The 25,270-nt window shown below is 38.6% G+C and overlaps 1 protein-coding gene across 1 annotated transcript in view; it reads left to right on the forward strand.

The window, feature by feature from the left end:
• The window catches only part of BIRC6 (baculoviral IAP repeat containing 6), a 185,244-nt gene that overhangs the window by 141,037 nt on the left and 18,937 nt on the right, over window positions 1–25,270 (forward strand). The window contains 1 exon segment of the mRNA XM_064445901.1: window positions 19,704–19,914. Within this exon segment, the coding sequence (XP_064301971.1) occupies window positions 19,704–19,914 (211 nt within the window).

Genomic DNA, 25,270 nt, shown 5'->3' on the forward strand with positions numbered 1-25,270 from the left:
TCTATGGGAAATACTACTTCTAACGCTTTTCCTCTTTTATTCGCCACCCAAAGAATGCAGTTTAGTATCTAATTAATGAAAACACAGACTTAAAGAAAAATATTCCTGTTCTGATTTCATAGCAAGCAGTAACTCAATTTTTTCCTAGGTAAAACAGAGAGGTATTTTTTGCCTGCCCTATTGGAAAGGGGGGCGAGCTCTGGGAAGTCTTCTCTTCTTCCCAGGCTCTTCAGATAAAAAGCCACGGTTGTAATAACCCCTGCAAGTAGCTGTGTTTCAAATAATTCTATTCAGTTACTTTGTTCTATGAAGGCTACCAATGCAATGTGTTTTCATTGGTATAGCATAGCACCTTGATATGAAGGCAACGATATTTTACATATATTGGAAAACTTATTTTTAAAAAAATACTTGCAATATCAAACAATTCAGAATTCAAAAGTACAAAAAGCTTATACATATGAAAAATCAAAAGGTAGTAGGAATGTAACTGGAAACCTTGATAACTTTCCAGAACAGCATATTTTAGAAATTACAGGGCGCTGTTTGAAATTCAGTTGTCAATAATCCTTTTGTGAGAAAGCAAAAGAGGGTAAAATCATTGCTTTAAATACTTGCATTTTCAAATTAATTTACTTACATATTACATATTTTTCTCATTTTTCTGAAGTGTCTAAGTACATTTGTTAGTTTCTTAGTAATGGCCAAAACTGCATACTTTAAGTGTAGTATTTTAATGGTAAATACCATGTTTGAAGTACCATGAGTTGTATGGTACTTGTGCATGTTTTGCCCTTTATCCTGTAAGTAATGTTGCCTCACAGAAATTGTTTGACTCAAAGAATTGAGTTACTAGGTTAAGTCTCTCCAGCACAGCTTCCTTAAAATATATTCTAATGTGTGTGTATGGTCTTTACTTTTAAGTTCTTCCCTTACTCTGAAAAGGCTGCTGCAGCTTCAGTTGTTCCTGGAATTGTTTCCTGTCTGTATCTGGAATATATTTCTGTATTCATTTAGATCCATTTAGAGAGACAAGGATGGGGAAATTTTCACCTGAGTATTTTGACCATTCAGGTTGCTGAGAGCACCTAGCAATTATCAAGCCATTTTACTGTATTAACCCTCACATGCTAAAAATCAAACCCTTTCTTTTGTCAAAGGGGGGAAATTGTGTAGTGTGCCTCTTTTATTTTAAAGACTAATAATGTATTTGGAGGGTAGGAATCTCTTACCTTGTCAACACACCAGGTGTAAAGATTCAAGGCCAGCAGAAAAATTTCTTCCAATATTGTCAAGTATAAATTGCGACAATGAAGTAAATTCAGCAGCTCTACTGCAAATAACCAGCTAATTAAGATGTATCCACAGAGAGTAGCCAAAGATTCACAAAGTTATTTCTTGGCCTGGTTATTGCCATGGGTGAGGTCTCATAGTGGTCTGCCATTTACGTAGTCGTGATGCAACTGGCACTTCAGTGGCAACTCAGGGAAACAAGTCTCTCTGGGCTCCCTCTGCACGCAGTCGAGGGGGAGTGATACCTCCTGCACAGAGAGATTCAGATCCAGTGTTTGCCACGGACCTTGGTTTGATGGCATTTCTCCCCTCCCATCCTTCCATTGCATTCATGTGCGTGTCTGTGCAGACATGCCGTGAACTGGTTTGGAAAACAGACCCAGCCAAAAATAGACCTCTAGCACAGCACAATGAGAGGGACGGGGCTGTAGCTGCTTAAGCTGTCAGTGTTGGCAAAGAGTTGCGGGTTGGGTGGGTGCGGAGAAGCAAAAAAAGACAAAAAGGTTGTCAGGCTTAACAACATTTCTCAGCTATAGGAAACTTGAGGAATTAATCCATGCCGAGTGGAAGCTGGTGTTTACAAATAATTTCCTTGTAGCTACAATGCATCTTCAGTATGAAGAGAAGATTTCATGTGAGTTTTCTCACATGGGTAGTGTGGGTAATATAGATTGATTTGAAAAGGCCGTGATTTATCTACAACTTTTGATGATATTTGGAAAAATGGGAACATATTTTACATTGTGCATAAAATAACATTAGAATCTGGGAGTACATTTTATACAAGTCAGTAATAAAAACACCTGTTTTGGGGTGAGCATTACATGGTTACATGGCATTTGGGTTTGGACACTGGTATCCAAAAAATGTCCTGAATTTAATTCTGCTACTTCCGTCTAGGCAGAGCTTTCAAGCACTTAGTAACACTTTGGCAACTCCTTGGTAACTGATTTATGTAGCATCCCAAGAGCAGAACAAATTCTGTTGATTAGAGGTCATTCTGCTCATTACCACTGATCTTTGAGGCTATCTTGTAAAAACTCAGTGGTATAAAATCAACAATTTAGCGTCTTGATCCTTAGATGATCACTACCCTGCTATACGTTACTGTAGTGAGTAATGTGGTACACCCATAACATGACATTTACAAAAGGAACAAGTACCCTTAACAAAAGTCTAAGGTTTTTTTCCCTCATGTATTTTTATGGATTTATGTATTTTTTATTTTCTTGTACTCTAAGATAATTCTATATGCTATATTTTTCATTAAAATAGCATGTTTTGAGTCAGATATTGTTCACTTTTATACAGAAAGAATCCTCTGAAGAAGACTACAAGTTAAAGTAGCATGTAAAGGAAGATTTGCAGAAGGAAATGGAAAAAAAAAAATGTAAAGAGGTGCCTAGACTTAAAGATCTATTTAGCTTAAAATGCTGTGATAGAATCCAAAATCATTCGTACATCAGTTGTCCATGAAGTATCTTTTTTTCCTTGTAGTTGTTCTGCATTATCCTTAAGATGCAGGAAACTACTGGAGATATAGTTGCACATGCATCCTGTAGGCGATGTATTCCAGTTTTCTTTTCTGACAGCCTCCACAAACTTCTCTTTATGAGATCTGGCATTTTTTCAGTTAAATTGCAGAATAACAGAGCAAAGCGTTCTCTGTTGGGAGGTGCAATAGAATGCACAAATTAAGATGAACTGGCTCACTTAGCATAGGCGAGAGGTGGATATCCATGCTCCTTCCTTCTTCCTTAGTTATTTTTTTTCTTTTTTTTTTTTTTTTTCCTCTCTCCTGGGAACTAAACACAGCTACTGTTTCCTTTATGGGAGATGTTAGGTTATTTTTTGTGTTACAGATTGATGTGTGATGCCCTTGTGTCAGCTGTGATGGGCGTGGCCAGTTCCAGCCAGGTTTCAAAGTATTTTTTTTTACTCTTCTGGTGAAAAAAAGAGGAAGAACTCAGCTCCTTTGTAGCAATACAAGTTACTTTTAGATTTCTTACTACTCTCATTCACGTCTCTTTCATATGTTTCATCTCAGCATTGACACTTCCAAGTATGTTTCTACATCTTGTTTTCCTTCTGATTGAGAAACTTCAATGCCTTTTTTCTGTCGTCTGGGGTAGTTTTCCTGATTTTGTAACTTAGTTACCGACCCACTTCTGGGTCGGTAATTTCCAGAAATTTCCATTTCTGGAAAAATCCAGAATTATGTCATAACTAACTCTAGCTTGTTTCTACCTGACAGTTTTCACTTACCAGAAATTTACTTGCTTGTCTCTCACATGTGCTTTAAAATAATTCTGTGTTAAGAAATGAACTAAATGGACGCAAAGTAGTACTGGTGGTTCTGCCACACCCCTTTTGACACTAGCTTCTCTTAGCACCAGTCAGGATCAACCGCTGCTTTATTACCTGTGAATGTGGTCAGAATGCACACTGGTATTTTGTCAAGAAAAGTGGTAAGTTTGACAGTTGAGTAATAGTTTAGGAAAAACTGAGCCAAACCTGCCTTTGGAGGGTATCGAGTGACAAGTCACATACTGGTTTTGAGGGAACTATTTTAATCACTGCCTTGATGAACTGAAGTAACTCAGAAGTTGATGTCTGGATGTTCCTGAGTTAGAGGTGAGGGTTTCAGCCCCAACTGTGTGTGGTGACCTTCTGGATATGGTGGAAAGGAATGGTAGAATAGAGGTGAGAGGTTCTTTTTTTTCCCCCCTCTTCGGTCTCTAGTCTCACATGGGACATCAGGCAGTCTTCATTTTTCTCTTCTTCACTGGTGTCAAAAAGAATCTCTTATGTGGGGAATCTCTTATATGGGTAATCTCTTATATGGGTAATGTACCTTTAAAAAGTGGTTAGTAACTTTTAACATGCTTCAGTCGTGAGTCAGTGCTGTTTTCTGCAGCTCAAGAGGTTTTTTGTCAAAGGCAGCAGGTATCTGGGACTATTTCTTCACATTGGTTTGAGTATAGGCTTCATGGTTCTAGAGGAGTAGTAGGGCTTTCAAGTATCAGGTTTTTGAGCTGTCATGTTAATAAATTTCATTGTGTTAGAGGAGTCCATTAAGTGAATATTGGGTTCCTATTGGGCAAACAAAGGGAAGCAGAGTAGCGAGAACTGATCCTAGTCCAGGTGGGTGGCTATCAGAAAACAGTACTAAAACAAGTTCCTCTTTCTCCAAAGCCCTTAAAGCATCTTACCTTGTAAGAAAGAACAACTCTTGTCCATATAACTTTCCAGATGACTGACCTTAAAAACCAAACCAAACAAACCTAGAAGATATAGCCATCCCAGCACCTTTCGCTACATCTCTTTTCTCTGATTTATCATCTTTTATTTGGAAATAGTTTTGGAATAAGAGGATGAAATTATCTCATGAAATCTCTTATTTTCGGTTGCAAAAGAATATGAATATATGCTTGTTATATTTTTCAAAGGATTTGAAAATGCTGTTTCCTAGTAGATAGTGCATTTGCAGTAGAACTTAAATAACAGATTTTTTTAAATGGCAAAACCGATTATCCATTTGAGTAGTTAATAATATAAAAGATTTGTGAAAGAACAAATTGTAAGTTTGTACTTCTAGCTCTACTGTGTTGCAGAAATTTGTTGTAATTTATAGGGAGTAATTACAAAGTATGTAATGAACCATCATGGCATTGAGATCTTTGAGAATTAAAAACCTGCTTGTTACAAGGAACAAAGCAGCTTAGATTTGCTGTGTAATTGGGTACTGGATTGCCTGGCAGATAAAGCACTTAGTCCTTTGAAGACTGAAGTTTACTTCAAAGAGCTAATGGAAATATTTTTTCCAACAAATTATTATTTAGCGAAGATCACTGAGAGACTGTAACTTCTGCTTCAATCTCTCTGCTTCTGTACTGCACAGTGTTTTATATGGCTTTTAAATATAAATCCATTAACTGGAGAGCTCTTCATTGATTTACACAGCTGGTGGTGGATTTTGCAGCTGCGTGTACAGAGTATGCTTCAGACTAGCTTCCAACCTCTGGCCCCACTCACTTGATCACAGTGAATTAAAATGTGTTTTAGATTTTCCAGAAGGAAGGGAATTTTTTGGGAAAGATAGTCAAGAAATTATCAGGTGAGAAATAAGAGGGGTAAAGGCTAGATTTCAGTGGGGCTTCTCACATCTCACCTTATTCTTCAGTCTCCTGCTTCTCACCCACATATTCTTTGTCCTGCTGCTGAAATAATATGGAGTACTTTTCATAAAAACAGTACTCTGGAATCAAGAGTGGGGTGGGGTTTTTTTGTCTTGTTTTGAGCCTTAAATCACAGAAATTTTTCCAAATGATGACTAAACTACTGAAGGTGCTTTACAGGACAATCCCGAAAAGCATAAGTAAACAAGGTTTCTTCCTCATCTGGAGACCACTATGAAGCTCTGGACCTCTGTGGTTACAGGATAGTATGACTGTCTTGAAAGCATGAGCAATAGACTGCTTATGTATCTGTAGCTGCCTGCCAAGGACCCATAATTTTTTTTACTGTTCCCCTTTGGATCCACTTAGATATCACTCTTCCAGTACTAATGTGAGATATACTTTTTGACAGACCTTGATGCCTTGCCCTCCACTGTGTGATACCTTTTATGTAAAAGGAAACTAAACTGTGGCGTTTGCCTTCCTGCCTCACACAGACGATTTATCTTTTTTAGTAAGTTTTCAGGAGAAATGCAATTAGATGTTGATCCTTGATAGAAGGCTGTCTAGAAGCTAACAAATCATATATGAGATACAGCTGGTGTTCATTTCATTCCTGAAGTTAGTTTCTGCATGTTTATTTTTAATTATTCACTTGAGAACTAAGAGGTAGGGGCTGTTGTCTTCAAGTGTTTAGTTTAGTTTTGACCATAAGTGTTTCGTGAAATTCTCTCTGCCAATAGACTGTCACCATCTTGCGATATCTGTTTAATTTACAGAAGAAAGTCCAGGTCACTGACATGACTATTCAGGACACAAGGCAGTAAAGCTTCTGCCTCGTTTAAAGTGGAGGGACCCTTACCTTAAGCTTTCCTGGTCCATTTATCTCATTGCTAAGGCCCATGAGTGATTCCTCCGAGAGTTCCTTTTTTCCCTTCGTTAACTGAACGCCAAAACTGGTAGCTATATCCCTGCTGCAGGACAAGACTGGGAATCCATAAGTACTAGACTGGTTTTCCCTCTGAAGGTAATTGGTAAAGGCATTCATCAGGCCTTTTAAAATCTGAGACACTGCATTGCGTCTTTCAAAAACTCCAGGGTAAATGTTACTGGACCTCCCTTTTTTTTTTTTTTCCTTCTTTTATTTTAGTCAGATGGTACATCTCAAACAGTTTCATTTAGACTTGGTAATCATGGTTGGGAGTATGAGTGCTGGGTGTCTGGAATAGATTGCTGTGCACCACATGCTACAAACATTCACATATTTTACGGGAAGCATTAAGAATTAATTTTAAAAGTGTTGCCTCTTATTACCAACAGACTCAGTCCTTTTTGAGAAGAGAATATAGCATCAGTGGAGAATGCGACACCATACTAAATGTCCTGTGGTTGTATAATTTATCACAGAAATGTGATCTGCTGCTTTTTTTAATTTTAACTCTTATGCCTTCCTGGTCCTTGTTGCTAAAGATACAGTAACCACTTATGGGGCACAAATGTTTTACTGGTACACAGAATACACTCCTGAAAGGACTGTAAGTCATGCATTTTCAGTGTTTTTTGTCTTTTTCCATATTAGTGGCTTTGCTGATTAGTGGCAGCACAATTAGATAAGCTGCTAAAAATTTCTTGACCAAACAAACTAGCAATCCCTTTCTGCTCATGTACAGAGCAGATTACCAAGGTTAGTTCTAGACACTTTTACTTTGCCTTCCTTAAGAGCTCGCTCGCTGTACTTCCAGGGAAGAGTTTTGTCAGCTGAGGTGTGTAGCTCAGCACACATTTGAAGCGAAACTTGCTGGAACGTTGGTGTGAGGGCTGGCTTTCGTTTCAGCAGTTGAAAGTCAGTTTTTTGGTCAGGTGATAGGTCTTGACTATTCAGGGCAGTAACTGTCTTGCTTGTCTCTTAATTCTTTTGTGTTCTTGTTTTCTCTCCTGTTTTTGAAAATAAAGTATTGTAAATGTATCTGGCATTGCCCATACTCTTATGCGGACACTTCCCATTCATAGTATTTCCTTTCTTGTACTCTCTGAGGGTATTCCTAGTATTGAGTACAAGACAAGTCAAAGGGAACGGATCTGTGGCTGAAGGAGTTACTCTAGAAAAAGAGTTAATCTGTGATAGTTGATTCAGACACACAAGCTCTAGCTTTTTTTAATAGTATTTGTATCTTCTTGTCCTCTTTAGAGGACAACTTCAAGGTAGTACCTCTTATTAGCAAAAGAATATTTTCTTTCGAGTTAATCTTTATTGTTATACTATAATGTAATGGAGGATGATCCATTTTAATAAGTGATGCAGAAACTTGCATGAGGTTGCATGGAAGGTGCAAATTCTCCTATTCCACAAGCCTAGGACACAGAGATGATTGTCCCCATCATATGTGGTGCTCAGTTAAACTGGTTGATAAATTTACCACATAGCTATTTGCACTGTAAGGTGCTTTCAGTATGCAGTGAGTGCAAGGGGTTACCTTTCATTTAACTTAGACTCAGGGAGGCTGTTGGGCTTGAATTTGTCTCCTCAGCCTGCACTTTGCATGTTTACCAGAAGCCCGTCTTGGTATTTAAACAACCAACTATTCTCTAGAAAATACACTGAAGTGATAAAAGTTCCGTTTTGCATATGCACAGGGGCTCTGCCATCTTGGCCAAGCAAAATAATTAGATATTTAAGGCAGAACGAGATTCCTAAGTAGTCTTTCTGTCCCAAGGACGTGATCTTGTAGGTGTGCTCACACGTACGGAAAGTTTGCCATAAAGCACAGGAACCGCACAACCTTTCATTCCAGTACAATGTTGGTATCCTCTGCTGACAACTGGAACAGAAGACCCAAGTCTTGGCCTTTTTCCATCTGCTGAAGTAATGGTTTAAAAACACCCCACAACTTCATTATCTGATTTTGAATTTCCACATCGATTTCTGCAGCATGTGCAATGAAATGGCAGGTTTCCATCTTATTTTCAATTCCCATCTTACTCTAAAATACTACTGACTGTTTTATGGGCTGGAAGGGGTAACGCTCAGACCAAAGACCACTTCAAGGTGGCTGCTTGCCTGCTCCTCTGCCAAAAACAGTGAAATCACTATTCCCTCCTCCAGTGCAGGGATGATGAAAGCCAGATTAACTTCCTTAAGAATCCTGCTTCGTGTTCTTAGAGTAGCGATACCTTTCCTTTCATCTCTGTGGAGTGCCTGCACTGAGAGACTTCATGTGAGGTGGTAGGCAAGCGTGCACCTGCTTTGTTTTGAGTTTCTTTTCCAAGAAAGTTTTTGTCTGCAGAATATTTTAAATCTTATAATTTTTTTCTTTACAGAAAATATTTTCTTGGCTAAGTGGAAGATTAATTTGACGCTTCTATCTTTAATATTAGATGTATTTCATTACATCTACCCCAAATAGAAATTATTGGTCCTTTTTATCTTACTAAATGCCATAGTAAAGAGTTGTATTAATAATGAAGTTTTTTTCATCCCCTGACCAGGCAAAAAACTTTCTTCTTGTGCAGTCTCTGGATACCTTTCCTTATATACGTATCTTTCATATTGTTTTTAATCTTTCTTTTATATAGATAAAATAATATAATGATAATACATTAATGATAATACATAATGATAATATAATACATAATGATAAAAATATCATTATGTATTAATTGGATAATATAGAGCAATCCTGTAGCTTTACATTGATGCTTCCTCACACTTGTTTTCTAGATTTGGCTGCATGCATGATTTGGTTATAGCTTTATGCTTTAATTGTATTTCTTGTTTTATTGGTTTTAAACAACTGATGTTGGGTAAAACCAGTGATCTTTCAGAGGAGAGATTCTTAAAAGTTGTAGTTGGATCCTGTGGCAGTATGAACTTCCTCGGCAGTACTTTGCTCCCATCCTTTCTATACTGATGCCTACTGGGCCAGTTTATCAAACAAAGAAACAAAACCAATAAATACTGAATTTTGCATTTTTAGTTTTCATTATTCTTACTTGATGATGTATTCCCCACCCCCCATGTTAGATGGCTCTGTAGCCTCCAAGAAGTACCCCTTCGTTACCTGACCACCTTTTTGAGATTATTTTGGAGCACTCTTTAATGGCAGAGAGCGATCTCTCTAATGGATTCCGTTACCAGGACTAGAATGTGGCATGGGAATAGCAGTATCTCCAGGACTGGGGACTACGTGTGGTTTTAGTAGTCACTTATGGTTTAAAAGCTCAGTTTACATAAGAGTTCGCTTATTTTGTCTTTTATATCGTTTGGGTTTCTTTTTCCTGTCCTTTCAAAATGCCGGAAGTGGTGTCTGTTTACTCAGCTGTACACGCGGGCCTAATGAAATGCCTCATGCTTTTTCTGGCAAAGTTATTTTTTCTGGATTCATGGATACATTTGTGACAAGCTTTGAAGTGTTGTTTGTCTTTACTTGTAAATAAAATTTTCCTGAAAACGCTTAACTTCACCAAAATCAAACATTCTTTAAAAATAAGCAAAGCAGAAATAGTTGAGAGCAACGGTCTGTTCCCTTGAGCCGCGTTACTACGCCAACTCCAGATGACTGACCAACTAACTTGAGCAATGCATTTTGCTTCTATAATTGGACACAGTTTTCCCTTTATTTTGCAGTTAAACTGTTATTTTTGTCCAGGTTTCCTAGAAGACCCATATAAGAATAACAATGCCAAGACAGACCAAGGTTGTTGGCCCATTACTTTATCGCTGATAGCGGACAATAACAGATGCCTATGGGAGAATATAGGGATGGGGCTGACGTGCAGATACTGCCCTGGTGTTGCTAATGTGTTGCCAAGGGTGGTCCCTCCTCATTTATTAGCCCTTGGTGGGCTGTTCTGACATGAATTTATCCAATTATTTTTGAACCTGTAATGATATTTACTGCCTCAGCATTTAGTGCTGAGCTTTTCCATAGTTTAAGTCATGCACTGTGTAGTCTATGTTCTTTTACAAGTGGCACTATTTCTTCTAATGGTCTGCCTGTTCCTTTGAATGTATCAATCAGTCCAATCTTTTTCACTTTTTTACCATTCATAAAGGTTTTATTTTTTAAAATTATGATACACTTTATTAGTCACCGGGGCTGCAAAGTCTTAGTTTATTTCATTTTAGATAGTACAGCAGCTCATTCCATATCTTGGGTTGCTTAGTTGCCTTTCTCTTATTGCTTTTCCAGTTCCGTCCTGTCTCATCAAGTAAGGGGGAAAATGTACATGGTGTTGAAGTGATACTAATGATTGAATGCAGTCTTGTTAAGTAATTTCTAATTTCTCTTCACCTTTTCTAACAGTCGATCTGATTTTTTTTTGACTGCTAATGGGCTCAGTGCTGGCATCAGAAGAGCAAAATTTTAAGGCTGTATATGAACAATGATAATAATAACTTGAAGCCTGACACTGTACACATCAAATTCAGCGGCCCACCCTTCTTGCATTGTTTTACTGCTCTGACACAGGCTTTGTAACTCATGACCTGTAAGGGGGGGCTTAGCCCCTCCTTCTGCTTCATTGTGCAAGGGGACTAGTCTTTTCTGATGCCATTTTTCTGATACTCAAAAAGGCACTGTGAAAATGCTTGTGTTATTCCTGTAAAGAAAGTGAAGGAAAAGCTAAACTAGTGAAATTATTACACAGTTACAATATTTAGGAAGCTTTTGTTTTATTTTTATCCGAAGGCTAATGTTTTCTTAAAGTGATCTGCTTTTGAGATACCCTGTAGGCAATCTTTTTTTTCTATCAAAATCGAGCAGAACACAGGGTGTTAATTAGGCCCATTATGAAAGAGGCTTGCCCTGGGTTGATTCTGAAACAGACAATCAAGAGGCAGCAGAGCATGACGTATTTGGAACTGACACTACTGCCTGCAGCAAGGACTGCATTCATAGATCATATGTTTGCAAAGATGCAATAAAGGGGTTCTGAGGAATGGCTCCGGGTTTAAAGCACTTAGAAAAAGGACATGTGGCCCTATTGGAAAGGCAGCGTGTCTCACTCATGCTTGGCAGTATCTGTGGCCACAAGACTGTGTCTGAAGGTTTTAATTAAAAATACAAAATGAGTGTTTCCTTTGCGTGGCTCTCTTGAACAGTGGCATTTGTAGCTAGTGAGAGTCTTTAATATGATAATGAGATCCTGAAGTCTTTAATTTAATCATGGCTATGGGTTTTAGGTTTGTGAATAACCTACTGAGGCATCAAAAATATATCCTCAGTAATTACTAGGCGTATTTTAGAAATGGTGTAAAATTGATGGAACTTTAAGATTGATTTTTAAACATTCTGGAAGTAAAAAAAAAAAAAGGTGAAATAAAATGAAAAAGGAAAATGTGTGTGGTACCCCAGTCATCAACTTAACATTGGGCTTGAACTTTTTTGTAAGTAGCATGGTAATGAGACTGTCTTGTTTTACTTTCAGCTGCTTAAATTGATTAGACCAATGTCCTTTAAACTTTATTACTGTAAAAGAAAAAATAAGTGTCTTGGAATACAAAGGTATTTTCTTGGGTGTTTTTGCAGGGGAGGTTTGGATACACTGTAGTAAATTTTGAGCATTTGTGCATGATGTGAATAGAACAGTTTTATATAATACAGCTGCTCTACATAGCTGTCAGTGGCTTTCTTTCACATTACTTAAAACAGTGGCAGGACTAGATGGCTAATTCTGGGTGCATATTTAATAAAATACAACCCATTGTTTTTCCAGGAAGATATAAAGTCTCATCAAAATAGGAGAAAAATAGAACTGAAACAAAATAAGAAATGAGACTTGCAGGAGTCTCTTGGGTCACTGGAAACTCTACCCCTGCAAGAAGGAGGCCTCTTGGAATGGAAGATGAGAGCATAATTATAAAATCAGAGTTCAGTTTCATCTTTGATTATAGAGGTCAATTTGTTCATTTCAGGTTTTAATTTGTTTTTTCCCCCTCTTCTGATCTGTTAAATGTAAGCCACACTTGTAGCCATGTGCAATATTCTTTTTGTTTAAATTTACATTTCAATGTAAATTACATTACAATGTACCCGTACTTAAGGGGTAGCTACAAAGAAGATGGAGACTCCCTTTTTACATGGAGTCACATGGAGAGGACAAGGGGGAATGGACACAAGTTGCTCTGGGGAGATTCCGACTGGACACAAGAGGAAAATTTTTCACAGTGAGGACAGTCACCATTGGAATAATCTCCCCAGGGAAGTGGTTGACTCGGCCACGTTGGACACCTTCAAGAGTCGTCTAGACTGCGCTCTTCCTAGAAAGGTTGGACTAGATGATCCCTGAGGTCCCTTCCAACCTGGGATTATTTTATTTTCATTTTTTATATTTATTTTATTTATATATTATTTTTGTTGTTATAAAATGGCTGTAATTTGGAAAGAGGTTCCAGTGGTGCCTTCTGCTGTGGTTCCCAGCACACACTTCTTTCTTTCAACAAAGGCAGAAAGTCAGTGTTGTGTGTAGGTCAGAAGTAAAAAGAAATTGCGCATAAGAAAAAAATAGTTTGAAGAAGTCATACTTTTGTGGGCCTCTAAAATAACTGAAATTCAAGAAGAAGCCTTGAAGCGAGTCTAGTATATGAGAAATGATGTAGAGGTGATAGATTGAGAGTGCCTATATACCGCTTTTCTCGTAGTACAGAAGCAGGGAGGGTGTGCATCTGGCAATGTGATATATGTAAAACTGGTAAAGGGTTTGGCGTTTGGTTTTTTGAATTTTTCCTCAAGTGTCATCATCAACTTACATCAAGTTTTTAAGCTCTTTGGAGTAAAAATTCTTAGTTTGGTCACAGTGAGAATCACAGTGGGAAGGCCTTCACGTTAGATGCAAATTTTCATCTTTTTCTTACAAATTATTATTCTCGATTTGTTGCTTTAATCTGCTGTAAAGTGTGAAGATTTTTTGATATAATACAATATACTATATTAATGATTTCCTTTATTTTAAAATAAATGTGCATATTCTTTGTGATTATGTTTTAAATATCCTTTGCAATGGGAATAAGTTTTATAATCTTATTCACAGCCAGTTAAGTTGTACTGAGGATGTTAAATGAATTGCAGAAAAAAAAATTATTGCTGTTCAGTACTATCTATTTAATGGGCCATTAGGCCTGGCTATTCTTTGTTTGAATATTGTATAATATTAAAAGAAAGCAAAGGAGTATTAGACTCAGTTGGGCCATTATCATATTACAGATATATATGCAATTTAAGGTGATACCTTGATCTTATGAAACTACCTGCCCTCCTATGCTTTTTCATTTTATAAAGATTGTAATTTGTTGTGGTTTAACTCCAGCTGGCAACCAAGCACAACCCATCCACTCGCTCCCTCCCCCACAGTGGGATGGGGGAGAGAATTGGAAGAGTAAAAGTGAGAAAACTTGTGGGTTGAGATAAAGACAGTTTAACAGGTGAAGCCAAAGCTGCGCGTGGAAGCAAAGCAAAACAAGGAGTTCGTTCACTCCTTCCCACGGGCAGGCAGGCGTTCAGCCATCTCCAGGAAAGCAGGGCTCCATCACGCGTAACTGTTACATGGGAAGGCAAACGCCATCACTCCAAACATTCCCCTCTTCCTCCTTCCCCCCTGGCTTTATATGCTGAGCATGACGTCATATGGTGTGGGATATCCCTTGGGTCAGTTGGGGTCAGCTGTCCCAGCTGTGCCCCCTCCCAGCTTCTTGTGCACCCGGCAGAGCATGGAAAGCTGAAAAAGTCCGTGACTAGTGTTAAGTGCTGCTTAGCAACAACTAAAATATCTCTGCATTATCAATACTGTTTTTAGCACAAATCCAAAACACAGCCGCCATACTAGCTACTATGAAGAAGATTAACTCTACCCCAGCTGAAACGAGGACAATATTGCATATGGGTATTCTTAGGTCTTTGTAAGAAACAGATCTATATTGGTGATGAATAAATGCATGTGTGGAAAGCAACTGAAAGTGTTTGAAATCACACACAAACATTGAATGGTAATGGGTAGTTTCCCCACAATAAGTAGTCTGTGTCTAGAAGTCTTCTAAAATGTGATCAGTGCCTTAATATCTCATGACCTTTAGGCATTTATGAAAAGCTGCAGTTTTCAAAAAAGGGGATGTTCAGCAGCTTCTGAAAGCTAAGACTTCTTAAAATAACTTCAGTCAGACTCCTCTTCCTTCTACCACCCCCCCAGAACTGCTCGTTTTTAGTATATAGGGGAGATCTGGTTTTATGAAGTGTCTGGTTTTTACCTTTAGTCTTCAGTGTCTTTCTAAATTGCAAGTATTGTGGCAAGAGGCTAACTGAATTGTAGTGATTTTAGTAAAGCTTGACCTTTATTACCCAAAGGAATGGGAGGGAGGGATGAGACCTTATTGCACTAAACCATGAGAAGTTTTCCAGATGTTTGCCATCCTGACCTATCTTAGTAAATGGCAGTGACCTTGCTGTGATTTCTGCTTTCCGTAAATGCAACAGAATAAATTCAGACCTGAGACACTTTTTTGATGTGAATTGTGAGTATATATGCATGCTGCCTCTTGTCCAGAAAGGCTACAGTGAACTGCCTTGCTAATTATCATGGACAATAAGACATCAGCCTGTTTTTTGGACATGTCCGCTCATCCTGCTAGAACTCCCACAATTAATTCCCGCAATTAATAAAACAAAGGTGGTAATAAAATGCTGCTGTTACTTTCCTTTAAATCAGCTGTTTGTGGTAGCACTGGGATGCCAACCTTCAAGAGCACTGCTGACATCATCTTGCTGCCCACCCCGTGGTGGTGCTGCCCTGCTGCTCTCTGTTGCCTCCTGGCCCTGCTCTCTTGCCCTGGGCTGTCACAGCTGCCTCCCGGTCACTGACGAGGGGCTGTTTTGCAGATTTCCTGCAGCTGGCTGCTCGTGCTCCAGGTTCAGCAGCAGCTTTTAGCTTGTGCTCCGCTTCATGCTCCACGGTTTGACCTGGTTAAATACTGGTCTAGCCTTTAGGTGAGACCTTGATATGTGTTTGCTGAATGCAAGGTGAGAAGCCGATGGGAAGCAGGCTGGGTCAGGCAGTGCAAAATCCACATTCCAGGCACTGATTTTGGAGCCTTTTCTGAGACGATGCTGCTGTGCCAGGCGGCCCTGTCCTGCCCTGTTTGGGGCAGGCAAGGAAGCAGGATAAAAACAGAATGCAAATCCCTGCTCTTAGTCTAGCAAGACAATAACGTTATCTTTATCTCCTTTTGGGTGTAAGTATGTGGCATATAGCCATCATTTGGAGAAATGCTCAAGAAACCTAGTGAAAGTTCAGATAGGCTCTCTGGGGCAGCAGTTCCATTTGAGGGTCAACAAGGGGGAGCTTCTGAACTGATCCCTGCTACTGCGGTTCGACCTTCCTCAGCAATTCACTGCCCCGCAGAATTGGGGAGCACCGACAGCACTGAAATGGGCAGCTGTGAAAGATCCCACAGTTTGCGCGTGCCGAACAGCTGGGGCAGGCCAGGCGTACTCAGGGCAGGAGTCTGAGCGCACCAAACTGAGCTCTTTGGACAAGATACGTGTCATTATTTAATAACGTTTTTGGCTTTGGGATAACAGAGAATCCTGGATAATGTATCCGTGTGTGATTTTTACAAAGCCAAGGATTTTAATGTCCCACTTCCATTTTCTTAGGAATGCTGCATATTTGCATGCCCATATAAATCAAATGTTGTTAGTGCCGCCTTATACAACTGAAGTACCTGTATAAAAAAATCTGACACGTTTAAGATATGCTAATGCTATTCAAATTATAGCTCTGCTATAAGCAAAAGTATTTGTTTCTGTTTTGTGACGTGTTGGATTTTCTTTCCTACACAAGAAGCTACCATATTTCATTTGAGTAAAATGTTACGCTACAGCTGCATTGCCCAGTTCAGACAGGCAGAAGAAAGCTGGGTATGTTCCCAAGGATTAGGACACTTTGAAGAAAACAGTGATTTACTTTTAGCACTTGTTCTTCATTGAAGTTTATATTTGCTTAAAATAGAAATTGCTGACATCTTAGTTGGTAAGATACCTGTATGTGGGGATGATAGTCCAAAGGTTCCATTGCTTCTATTTGATGGAAATGGGATTTGTTGATATGCAGATTTGTGTTCTATATTTTTCTTCACATTTTTAGTGTTTTAATTCAGTTCCTTTAAATGATTTTCTTACAGGATCTAAATTTTTTTTTTTACAAAGCTGTATTGTTTATATTTCTGAAATGCTCTCCCCAAATATATATACCTAATCATATCTAAAGGGAAGATATCTGTCATCAATCCCAACTAACTAAATATGCTGCAAACACTAAAAGCAGTGAAGATGATGATGGAGTCTGAGTGGTACAGCCTGAACATTGAGGCTCTAGTTTGAAGGTCGCTGGACTTGCTACGCCTCCATCAGTCCAGAAGGGTGCTGTTAGGGCATCTGTAGATGCGGCTGCTCGCAGCAGGAGGAGATGGACAGGTTATCCAACAATAGATCTGGGCCAGGAGGTAATTTTAGAAAGGAGTGTTGTGCAGTTCCAGTGACTTAAGCATAGCATCTTAAAAATTGAGCGTTATCGCATTTGGAACATCTAATTATATTTAAATATAGAGATTTTAAAAAATGCTCAAGTCATCTTAACCTGTTTTAGAAACCAGAGCTGTATCTGCAGAAAACACACCCTGGTAGTTATTTGGCATGCTTGTTCATTTGAAAGCAAAGGAGGCCCAAGGAGTAGATGAACTGCCAAATAAAGGTAATAAACAGTAATTTGTCAGTTTTGAGTTCTTTACAGTAGGTTTTTCTGATACTTATCCAGATAGCCCATCTGGATAAACATTTTTAGGATTTAGTGGGAGAATTCTGGCATCCGGGACAGACACACACTTGTATGGGTCATAATCCTTAGTAAGTATAATAAAAGCCTTGGACAAAAATAGGTAAGACACATAATGGTATCGAGAAATGGAGTTTAGAAGAGTCTAGAATTCAGGTAAAAGAAATTGGTAGTTGTTCCCTAAAAGACCGTTTAAATTGAAAGCAAGCGAATGCATTTCATTTGTTCACGTGGGAACAATTGCAAAGCAGTGCCAAGTGAGTCGAATCTGCTAAAACCAGAAAATCTCTCCTATCTTTCTGGAAAACATTCCCCTTTTAAAGTTATGTCAGTTCTGTGTCCCTCCTGACAGTAATTTTGAATTTAACTATCCATTTAACGAAGGAGAGGACAAACAAGCATCGAAGGATTTGAAATTCTATATTCTGGCCTCATGAATATTTCATGGTTAAAAGAAATAAATAAAAGCTTTCCAGAAGTGAAACGTTGTGTTTATCTGAGAGGTGGTATCTCTCCTTCACTCACTGTCTTCATGATAAACAGCTCTTGATTACACTGAGGAGCTGCTTGATCTTCACCACTACAGGTGGGAGGTGGTTTCTGGCAAGGGCTGCACTGTGGGGTTTTATGGTCTCCCTTTGCCCTTTCTTTGGCCCTGCTCTCCTCCCACACTCCTCTTTTTCTTCTTTTTTTCTTCCTTTTTGTTTTTTTGTTTTGTGGTTTTTTTTACTTCACACATCATCAGATCTATTCATGTTTATTTTAAGGCCATTTTACCCATTGTGGGGATTTTTCTGTGGGCAATTAGTGTTGACTAGAGACTGAGCATAAGGAATGGAAATATAAAAAGATATAAAAATATAAGAATCGACAGATAATTGGGACTGGTTTTCTTGAGGCCAATGTTTAGATTCAATGGAGTTTGCTTTAAATATATGGAATACTGTTGACGCAAGGTATTTCTGGAGCCATGACACCAGACCTGACAGATCAATGCTTTGTTTCAGTAAATTTTCTTCCTGTTCCACACAACAGAACTTTACCCACTTAAGAGTTTGTGCTGTTGTAATAGTTTCGAAATATGAATAGCAAACTGTTGATCACAGAACTCTTGGTAGAGAGAAATCCAGCTTTAAACCTGGATAAACCTGCTTGTTGAATTTTGCTTGGCTGTTTATATCGTCCCATTGTGCTGTATTTAGAGCTAAGGGTTTGGTGACGGGAGATGAAAGTTTGATGTGCTTTAGCTCGGAGGGTGAGATGTGCTAAACGAAACATCAGAGAGGAGTTCTGTCCTAATGCGAGTTGTCAGGGGCTTTTTGTTTGTTGGGTTTGGGGTTTTTTTTGGTGGAAAAAGAATAAATTTATCTTATCATAAACTCAGTCATTTGTAAATACTTTGAACCAGAGCAATTTTTTTCTGCAGTTACGCTAAAAATAACATGTCCTAGGGACAGAGGAAGCAGCTGTGTTAAAGTATCTGCGTATTGCTACATTTTCAGGATTTCTATTAATGATACAAAGTCAGTTGAAATGACATGCATTACATATTTGTCCAAGCAAGTGGAAAAGAAAAATAAACGATGTGGTGCTGGAGAATCCATTAGAATTGTGTGTCTCTGCCTGCCTTTCCTACTCAGAGGAGGTGATACCTAAGTCCTACCCACAGTTACTTCTCTAATACATCTACATCACACTGAGCAACACGAAGACAGTACGGTTTGCCAACCTAATATATGTTCTTATTCATCTTTACTGGTTTGTGGTTCATATGCATGCAGGTAAAATTTGCATTTTCTTCAGAGCCTTTGCTCTGAAGAATGCATAATGGTTTTTAAAATTATACGTTCTCCATGAAAAGAAGCAAGCTAGACTTCTTGGTAGATAACTTCATTTATTTCATGACCACAAATATCTCTGCAATAATGCAGACAAATTTTCCCAAAGGAGAAGATAACTATAAATAGTGGGTGATATGAAAGTCTTCCTTTATTAATGCTTATGCTGTTAGAATCAGCAAGTGCTACCCTGCTACACCATAGGTTACAATTGTTCCTCCCTATATATTTGCTTGCAATTACTGTTGGCATACAACTTGAGCCAGGACTGTATATTAAGCTACTAGAAATCAATATAGTACGAGGTAATCCTCTTCCGTTCCTTGTTAGCACTTTTGTCCTCTTGTCTTTTGCTAACCCTTGTTTTCCAGGTATCTTATCTAATTTTTTCTGGATGAGTCCATTAAAATATAACTTACAAATTTATATTCTAAAATACAGTATTTTATCATTAAATATCATTAATATTTTAACACTTATTAAAATCTAGCTCTCTTATTTAACACATATTTACTAAGAGTGGAAGGGTGGTCTTCAACTTTAATAATTATTGTAAACTGTTTTTTTCTCTTAGTTTTGGATATGGCCCGGCATGTCCCCCTTTACCGAGCGCTGCTAGAATTGCTCCGTGCTATTGCATCCTGCACATCGATGGTACCATTACTGCTTCCTCTGTCAGGAGAAAATAGCGAAGAGGAGGAAGAACAATTGGAGTCACAAGCTTCTGTTGGGACTTTGTTGGCTAAAATGAAGACCTGCGTAGATACCTATACCAACCGACTGAGGTAATCACTTCTATCATCCCTAACCCTCCTTTAAACTGTATTTTGCGCTTACATATTATGAATGTAGACATGAAAGAGGATTCAGGTCTGTGTACTTATCTGAACAGGTGCTGCAGTCCAGAGTGAGAACATACCATCTGTTTGATCTATGTTTATGCTTTTTTATATATATTCTCTTTTATTGTACTATTTACAAGGATTTTTTTGTATGACACAAAGAAGCTGGTAGGTTTGCGTACTCTTCTGTCTTCATCACTAACTGCCCACTGATCAGAAGGAAGAGGGTTGCTGCTCAAGAATCTGGGAGCTTCAAATGTTCCTTAACTTTCTTTCCTTTGTCAATGAGGTGAATCTTCTGTGTGCAGGACTGTGCTGTTTCCTTGTGAGCTGTTGAACAAGCCCATTCTGTAAAGAATGGGGTCAGGAGGGCCAAACAAAATGGTAGTTTTTACAAGAGTCCCAACTACCTTCTGTATGCTTCTGTGCTGCTTTACCCATTGAGTGAGGACCAGGTTCCTCAGTGGAATACCTGCCTCTGGGAGGTGCTGTAGTTGGTACAGGTTTCACAGCCAACTTTCCATCCCTGTTTTTTGTATGTCTTCAACCATTCTAGTTCCCAGAACTGAGGATTTGGGGGCTTTAATGGCTGGATCGTCATCTTCTGCACTGGCTGAGGGAGTTGGAAAAGCAAATGCTGCAATGTAAATTTTAATTTCTTATAACAATTTTCTGCTTCCAGCAATTAGTATCTTACCTGATTCTGTTTACTTGCTTCCAATTTAAAGATGGCTTGTTAGGAAGTAATACCTATCCTTCCGTGCAAAATTTAGTGCTGTCCCTAAGCATATGCATCATGAAAAGAAGGTAAATGCAATGTCAGAAAAAGGTTTGTGTAGAATGTTCTTCCTCCCACTATAAACTGACAATATTTAACAACTAATTCCTGAAAGATTTTCTGAGCAGGAATCCTATTATTGGGAACTCTTTCTAGTACCCCCTGATCAACTGGACTTTACCCATGAATTTCTCTAATCCTTCTTGACTGAGATTGCTAGTCTTGTATATCAGGCATGTAAGGTACGTGTGGTGGGATTTTTTTGCTGATGTAATGCAAAAAAAAACAGCATTAAGACAGACAAATAACAGTTCTTTACGTTGGATACCCATCTAGAAATAACACCTTGTGCTTGCTGGCAATATTACGTAGATCATAGAATATGTAATCTTCTTAAAATGCAGAGGAATATATATATTGGGCTCCTGTGGAATCACTTTTCAGTATGGATGTATGTAAAAAATTGTCCACCGCAATTACTGAGTTTTTTTGCTAGTCTGGTCATCTGTTAGCCTCAGATTTAATGGGCATGGAAACCTGTGTCTTATCATGTCATTCACCCAGGTTGAAGTCTAAAAAGTTTTTGTGGGAATGGCACGTGGCTACTAGTCACAAGCTTTTTCTAATTTGGTAAAATAAAATACAATATTTTATTTTTCAGACTAGTTTTTCAGTGTCAGCTTAGGATCTGAAACCTAAAGACAATTCTAGAAGCACAGTTTGTATTGTTTAAATAACTGATGAATTTGATTAAAATTCCATGGTTGGTTCAGTTACATTATCTGCCCAAATTTCTTCTATTACTTTGATAAAAGTAAAAAAATCTTATCTTTCACTGGTGGGTTTAAGAATAATGCTATTTGTCTTTAAAGCAGTACATAGGCAAGAATGAAAACATGAACGGCCTGGAATCACTGGGGTGGAAGGTTTTAATTCTCAGCATTTTAGTTGAACGTTTGCCAGCAATATAAGCAAGTGTTGGCACGAATTTCTTAAATGGGACAATCTGCTGCCCCTTCTAGGTCAAATGCCAGAACAACAATATAATTGTGGCATCTGCTTTCAAAGACAAAACTTTCCTGTATCTGAAGAGCAATTCTACTTGCACGTCTACCAAATCTTATCTCCATGTTGGAGCAAGTGTCCAGAATTTGAAGGGGAACGTTTTTGGATTTGGATTACAGTTAGCATTTTATTTCATTTACTTTCAAATGCCATAATAGTCTATTGGAAAATTGGAAAAATTCTGGATAATGAAGACAACGTTTAGGTATGAGATGATTTCTCATGACTCTCTGTTGGGCTGCTAGGGTGTCAAAAGCCATCCCTAATTTGAGAGGGGTCAGGCTTGTGTAGTGGGTTGCCACACGGGTTGAGTTTGAGACAGTTGTTGGCTATGGTGCCTGAGCCCTCTGCTGCAGAGAACTGCTGCTGTGTAGCAAAGCAGGCTCATCCAAACCACCGTCTGCCAGGGGAGCTGCGTGGCAAATTGTTAAATTTGGCAAAGTAAGCTGATGGCTTATTTGTGTAATGTGGAGTATAACAAGCCTAGGTCTGAAAGTCCAAACTATTCTTCCCCTTTCCACATGACCCCGGCCACCCCCATGATAACTGCTTGAGGGAGATCTGAACTCCGTCATCTTCCCGCTCCTGTCGCTTGCCACACTGCTCCTAAGGGTTAATCCTGCCAGTCCCAAGGTTGTCTGAATGTATCAGCCCTGCTTATCATGTTGTTATGACCTGGCTGTTTTTCTGTTGCATGTGGATGCTAGAATACCACCAGGTAAGCCAGAGGCATTTTTCCCTGCTATGGCTTATCTTTGTTTTCCCTGTTATTTTGCAGAACTTCTTTGTGAAATGACGCATTTTGCAAACAAAAATTTTTCTTTATAATTTGGTCCCAAGAATTGAGGCCCAATTTGTTTTAATATATTTTTCTTTAAAAGACAAAACAACTGTCAGTTTATTTTGCTGCGCTCTCAAGCTCATGTTCAGAGCTGACAGTTGGCTGTGGGGAGCAGCCCTGCAGCCTTTTGCTGGTTTGGGATGCTTCAGCTTAGGGACTGTAAATACAGTGCTGGAAGCCCCACGGAGGAGTATGCGGAGCCACCTTAGAGGAGGTTACGAGCTTTCACCAGTGTGTGTTTGCACAGGCACAGTCCCTTGCATGCTTTGCCCGATTTCAGGAGATCGGTTTAAGAATCTGAATTACTGGAAGGAACGAACTTCTGCTTGGTACCTGTGGAAACCTACAGAAGGTGGGGACCACGAGGGCTGAGTGATACCACAGTTGCAAACCTATGTCAGTTTTATCCCAGCATGGTGAGGGTCAGTATAAAACAGAGCCAAACTGTGCTATAGCACTATCTCTGTAGTACAGAGGGGCTGAATGGTTCATTGACTTTATTTTGTGAATACCCTGATAAAGGTATCATCACATTTACCTCTAAGTATCAGGCATGGGTGAGTAAGTATCAGTATCGGCTTTAAAAATTGAAGTTGCCTTGGGAGTGTATCGTTCATTATTCATTTAGCACAGCGTGAAAAGAAGGCTGTCATCTTCTAGCACAAGCTAAATTAATGGCTTAAATTATTAGTATGTACACTGCTGTCTCTTCTAGCAAATCTATTAGTGACTGTCATCCCTTTAAATATGAGTTGACATGATTTTGTGTGGTTGAAAAAATGTATGGGGAAGTTTCTAAGTCTAAATTAAATATTTGGCTCTGCCAAAAATTGTAATATTTAGGTTAAAATTGTAATATTTAGGTTAAAATTGTAATATTTAGGTTAAAATTGTAATATTTAGGTTAAAATTGTAATATTTAGATAAAGGTTTGGCCTATATTAAATAACTGCATTAAATTTCGCTTCACATGCAGAATCTTGGCAGACAGAAATGTACAGCGTAACACAGACATTTAATGTTTTCTAAAAATAGAAAATAGGTACAGCAAAATATTTATATGGTGTTATATATAGTTATATAGTTGACCTTAGTTTATTATTTTTGAGTATTATTGGTTCTCATGTTTGTTTGGAATACCATTGAAAAACATGTAATTATAGCTCAGGAGTTTGATAACACTTAGTTTATCTGCATACATAAACTTATACGCAGGCTGCTAGAGTGGAGGGAAGGATCTTACTGGCTTTATCACTTTAATTTTGGTATTTCATCTTTTCATTCACATTTTTTGGGGGAGAGCCTTTTAATTCCCAGCAACTCCCTCTCTCAAGCTGGGGCTCTCCTTGTCCCTCTGCACCACTTGTGTGTTGGGCACAGCTTGGAGAGAGCTCCGAATCCAGGCAGGAGTGCGGCAGCAGTATAAAAGTGGAGATGATACCAAGAAGGGAGGATGACGTTTTCTCAACTAATAACTTGGTTTGCCCATGTTATTCGTGCTCACAAATGGCACAGTGATCACAGGTTGCTTTTTCATGTGCATGCAAAGTAATACCACGTATTTCAGGTTACACTAAGAAATGGGTTTGGGGACTAAAAAAATCGTCTTTGGTATTGCTGTAATTTTGTCTTGCACTGCCCTGAAAGTCCTGCTTCCCACCTCCAAGACCAAACCTAACAAAGCCTGTTAGAGTACTTATTACTTAGGATCGATACAGCAGGCCAATAGGCCGCAGCTGGCTTACAGAGGCCACGAGCCTTTACAGGTGTTGTAGGATTCACCTCTGCATCAGTTACATGTTTATAACCATCTAGTTTAGGACAATCTATAGACTTTTAGATTTTCCAGACCAGGGTGTGTTGTTACATCAGGGAGATGGGTATATGGGCCAGTTGCACACCTCCTTCTGCAGCTCCAGAGCTGTTTCACAGGAGATTTTAATCTTATAGTACCTAAATAAATGCAATTTTAAGAGAATTAGATTAATAGTCATGATAAAGCATACCGTAAGGCTGTGATTTTAGAAAGAGCTGCTGTGGTCTTCTAATGTAGAAGAAATATAAAATCAAATGCAATAGCTCATGTCTGCAGTGAAATTCAGTTCTGTCTCAGATGGCTAGAGATGACAAAACTGTGTGAATTTACAAATTATAATCAGTGTGAAAATCTGTACCACTGGAGAACCTTTGACAGATTTCCCCATCTAGACTCTAGGGAATGGCTTGATTTACCATAAGTTGATTGTAAATAAACTGACAAACTGTAAAGTATCATTAAGTATCTCCAAATAATTGTGTATAACACTAAACATGTAAAGAAGGTCATGTAGTGACATCTTATGAACTGTGTAGGATTAATCTCTCTAAGTTGGTATTCTTACTTAGAGAGGAAAAGATTTGAATCGAAACAAGGGTAGGAAGGCAAAATGAAGGAGGAGAAAATGGAGGTCATCATTAACAGGAGTCTTACAAGTTATGGCAGTATCAGTTTGGTTTTTCCCCAAAAGAGAGAAGAAAATTATCTTTAACTGTTAGAACTTACAAGCATGATTTGTGTGAAGAATCTAAATGTTGGTAAGGCAGTGTGTCTGGTTTGGGGGTTTTGCTATGCCAGT

This window comes from Phalacrocorax carbo, chromosome 3, assembly GCF_963921805.1.
Source record: "Phalacrocorax carbo chromosome 3, bPhaCar2.1, whole genome shotgun sequence".
Classification (NCBI taxonomy): Eukaryota; Metazoa; Chordata; class Aves; order Suliformes; family Phalacrocoracidae; genus Phalacrocorax; species Phalacrocorax carbo.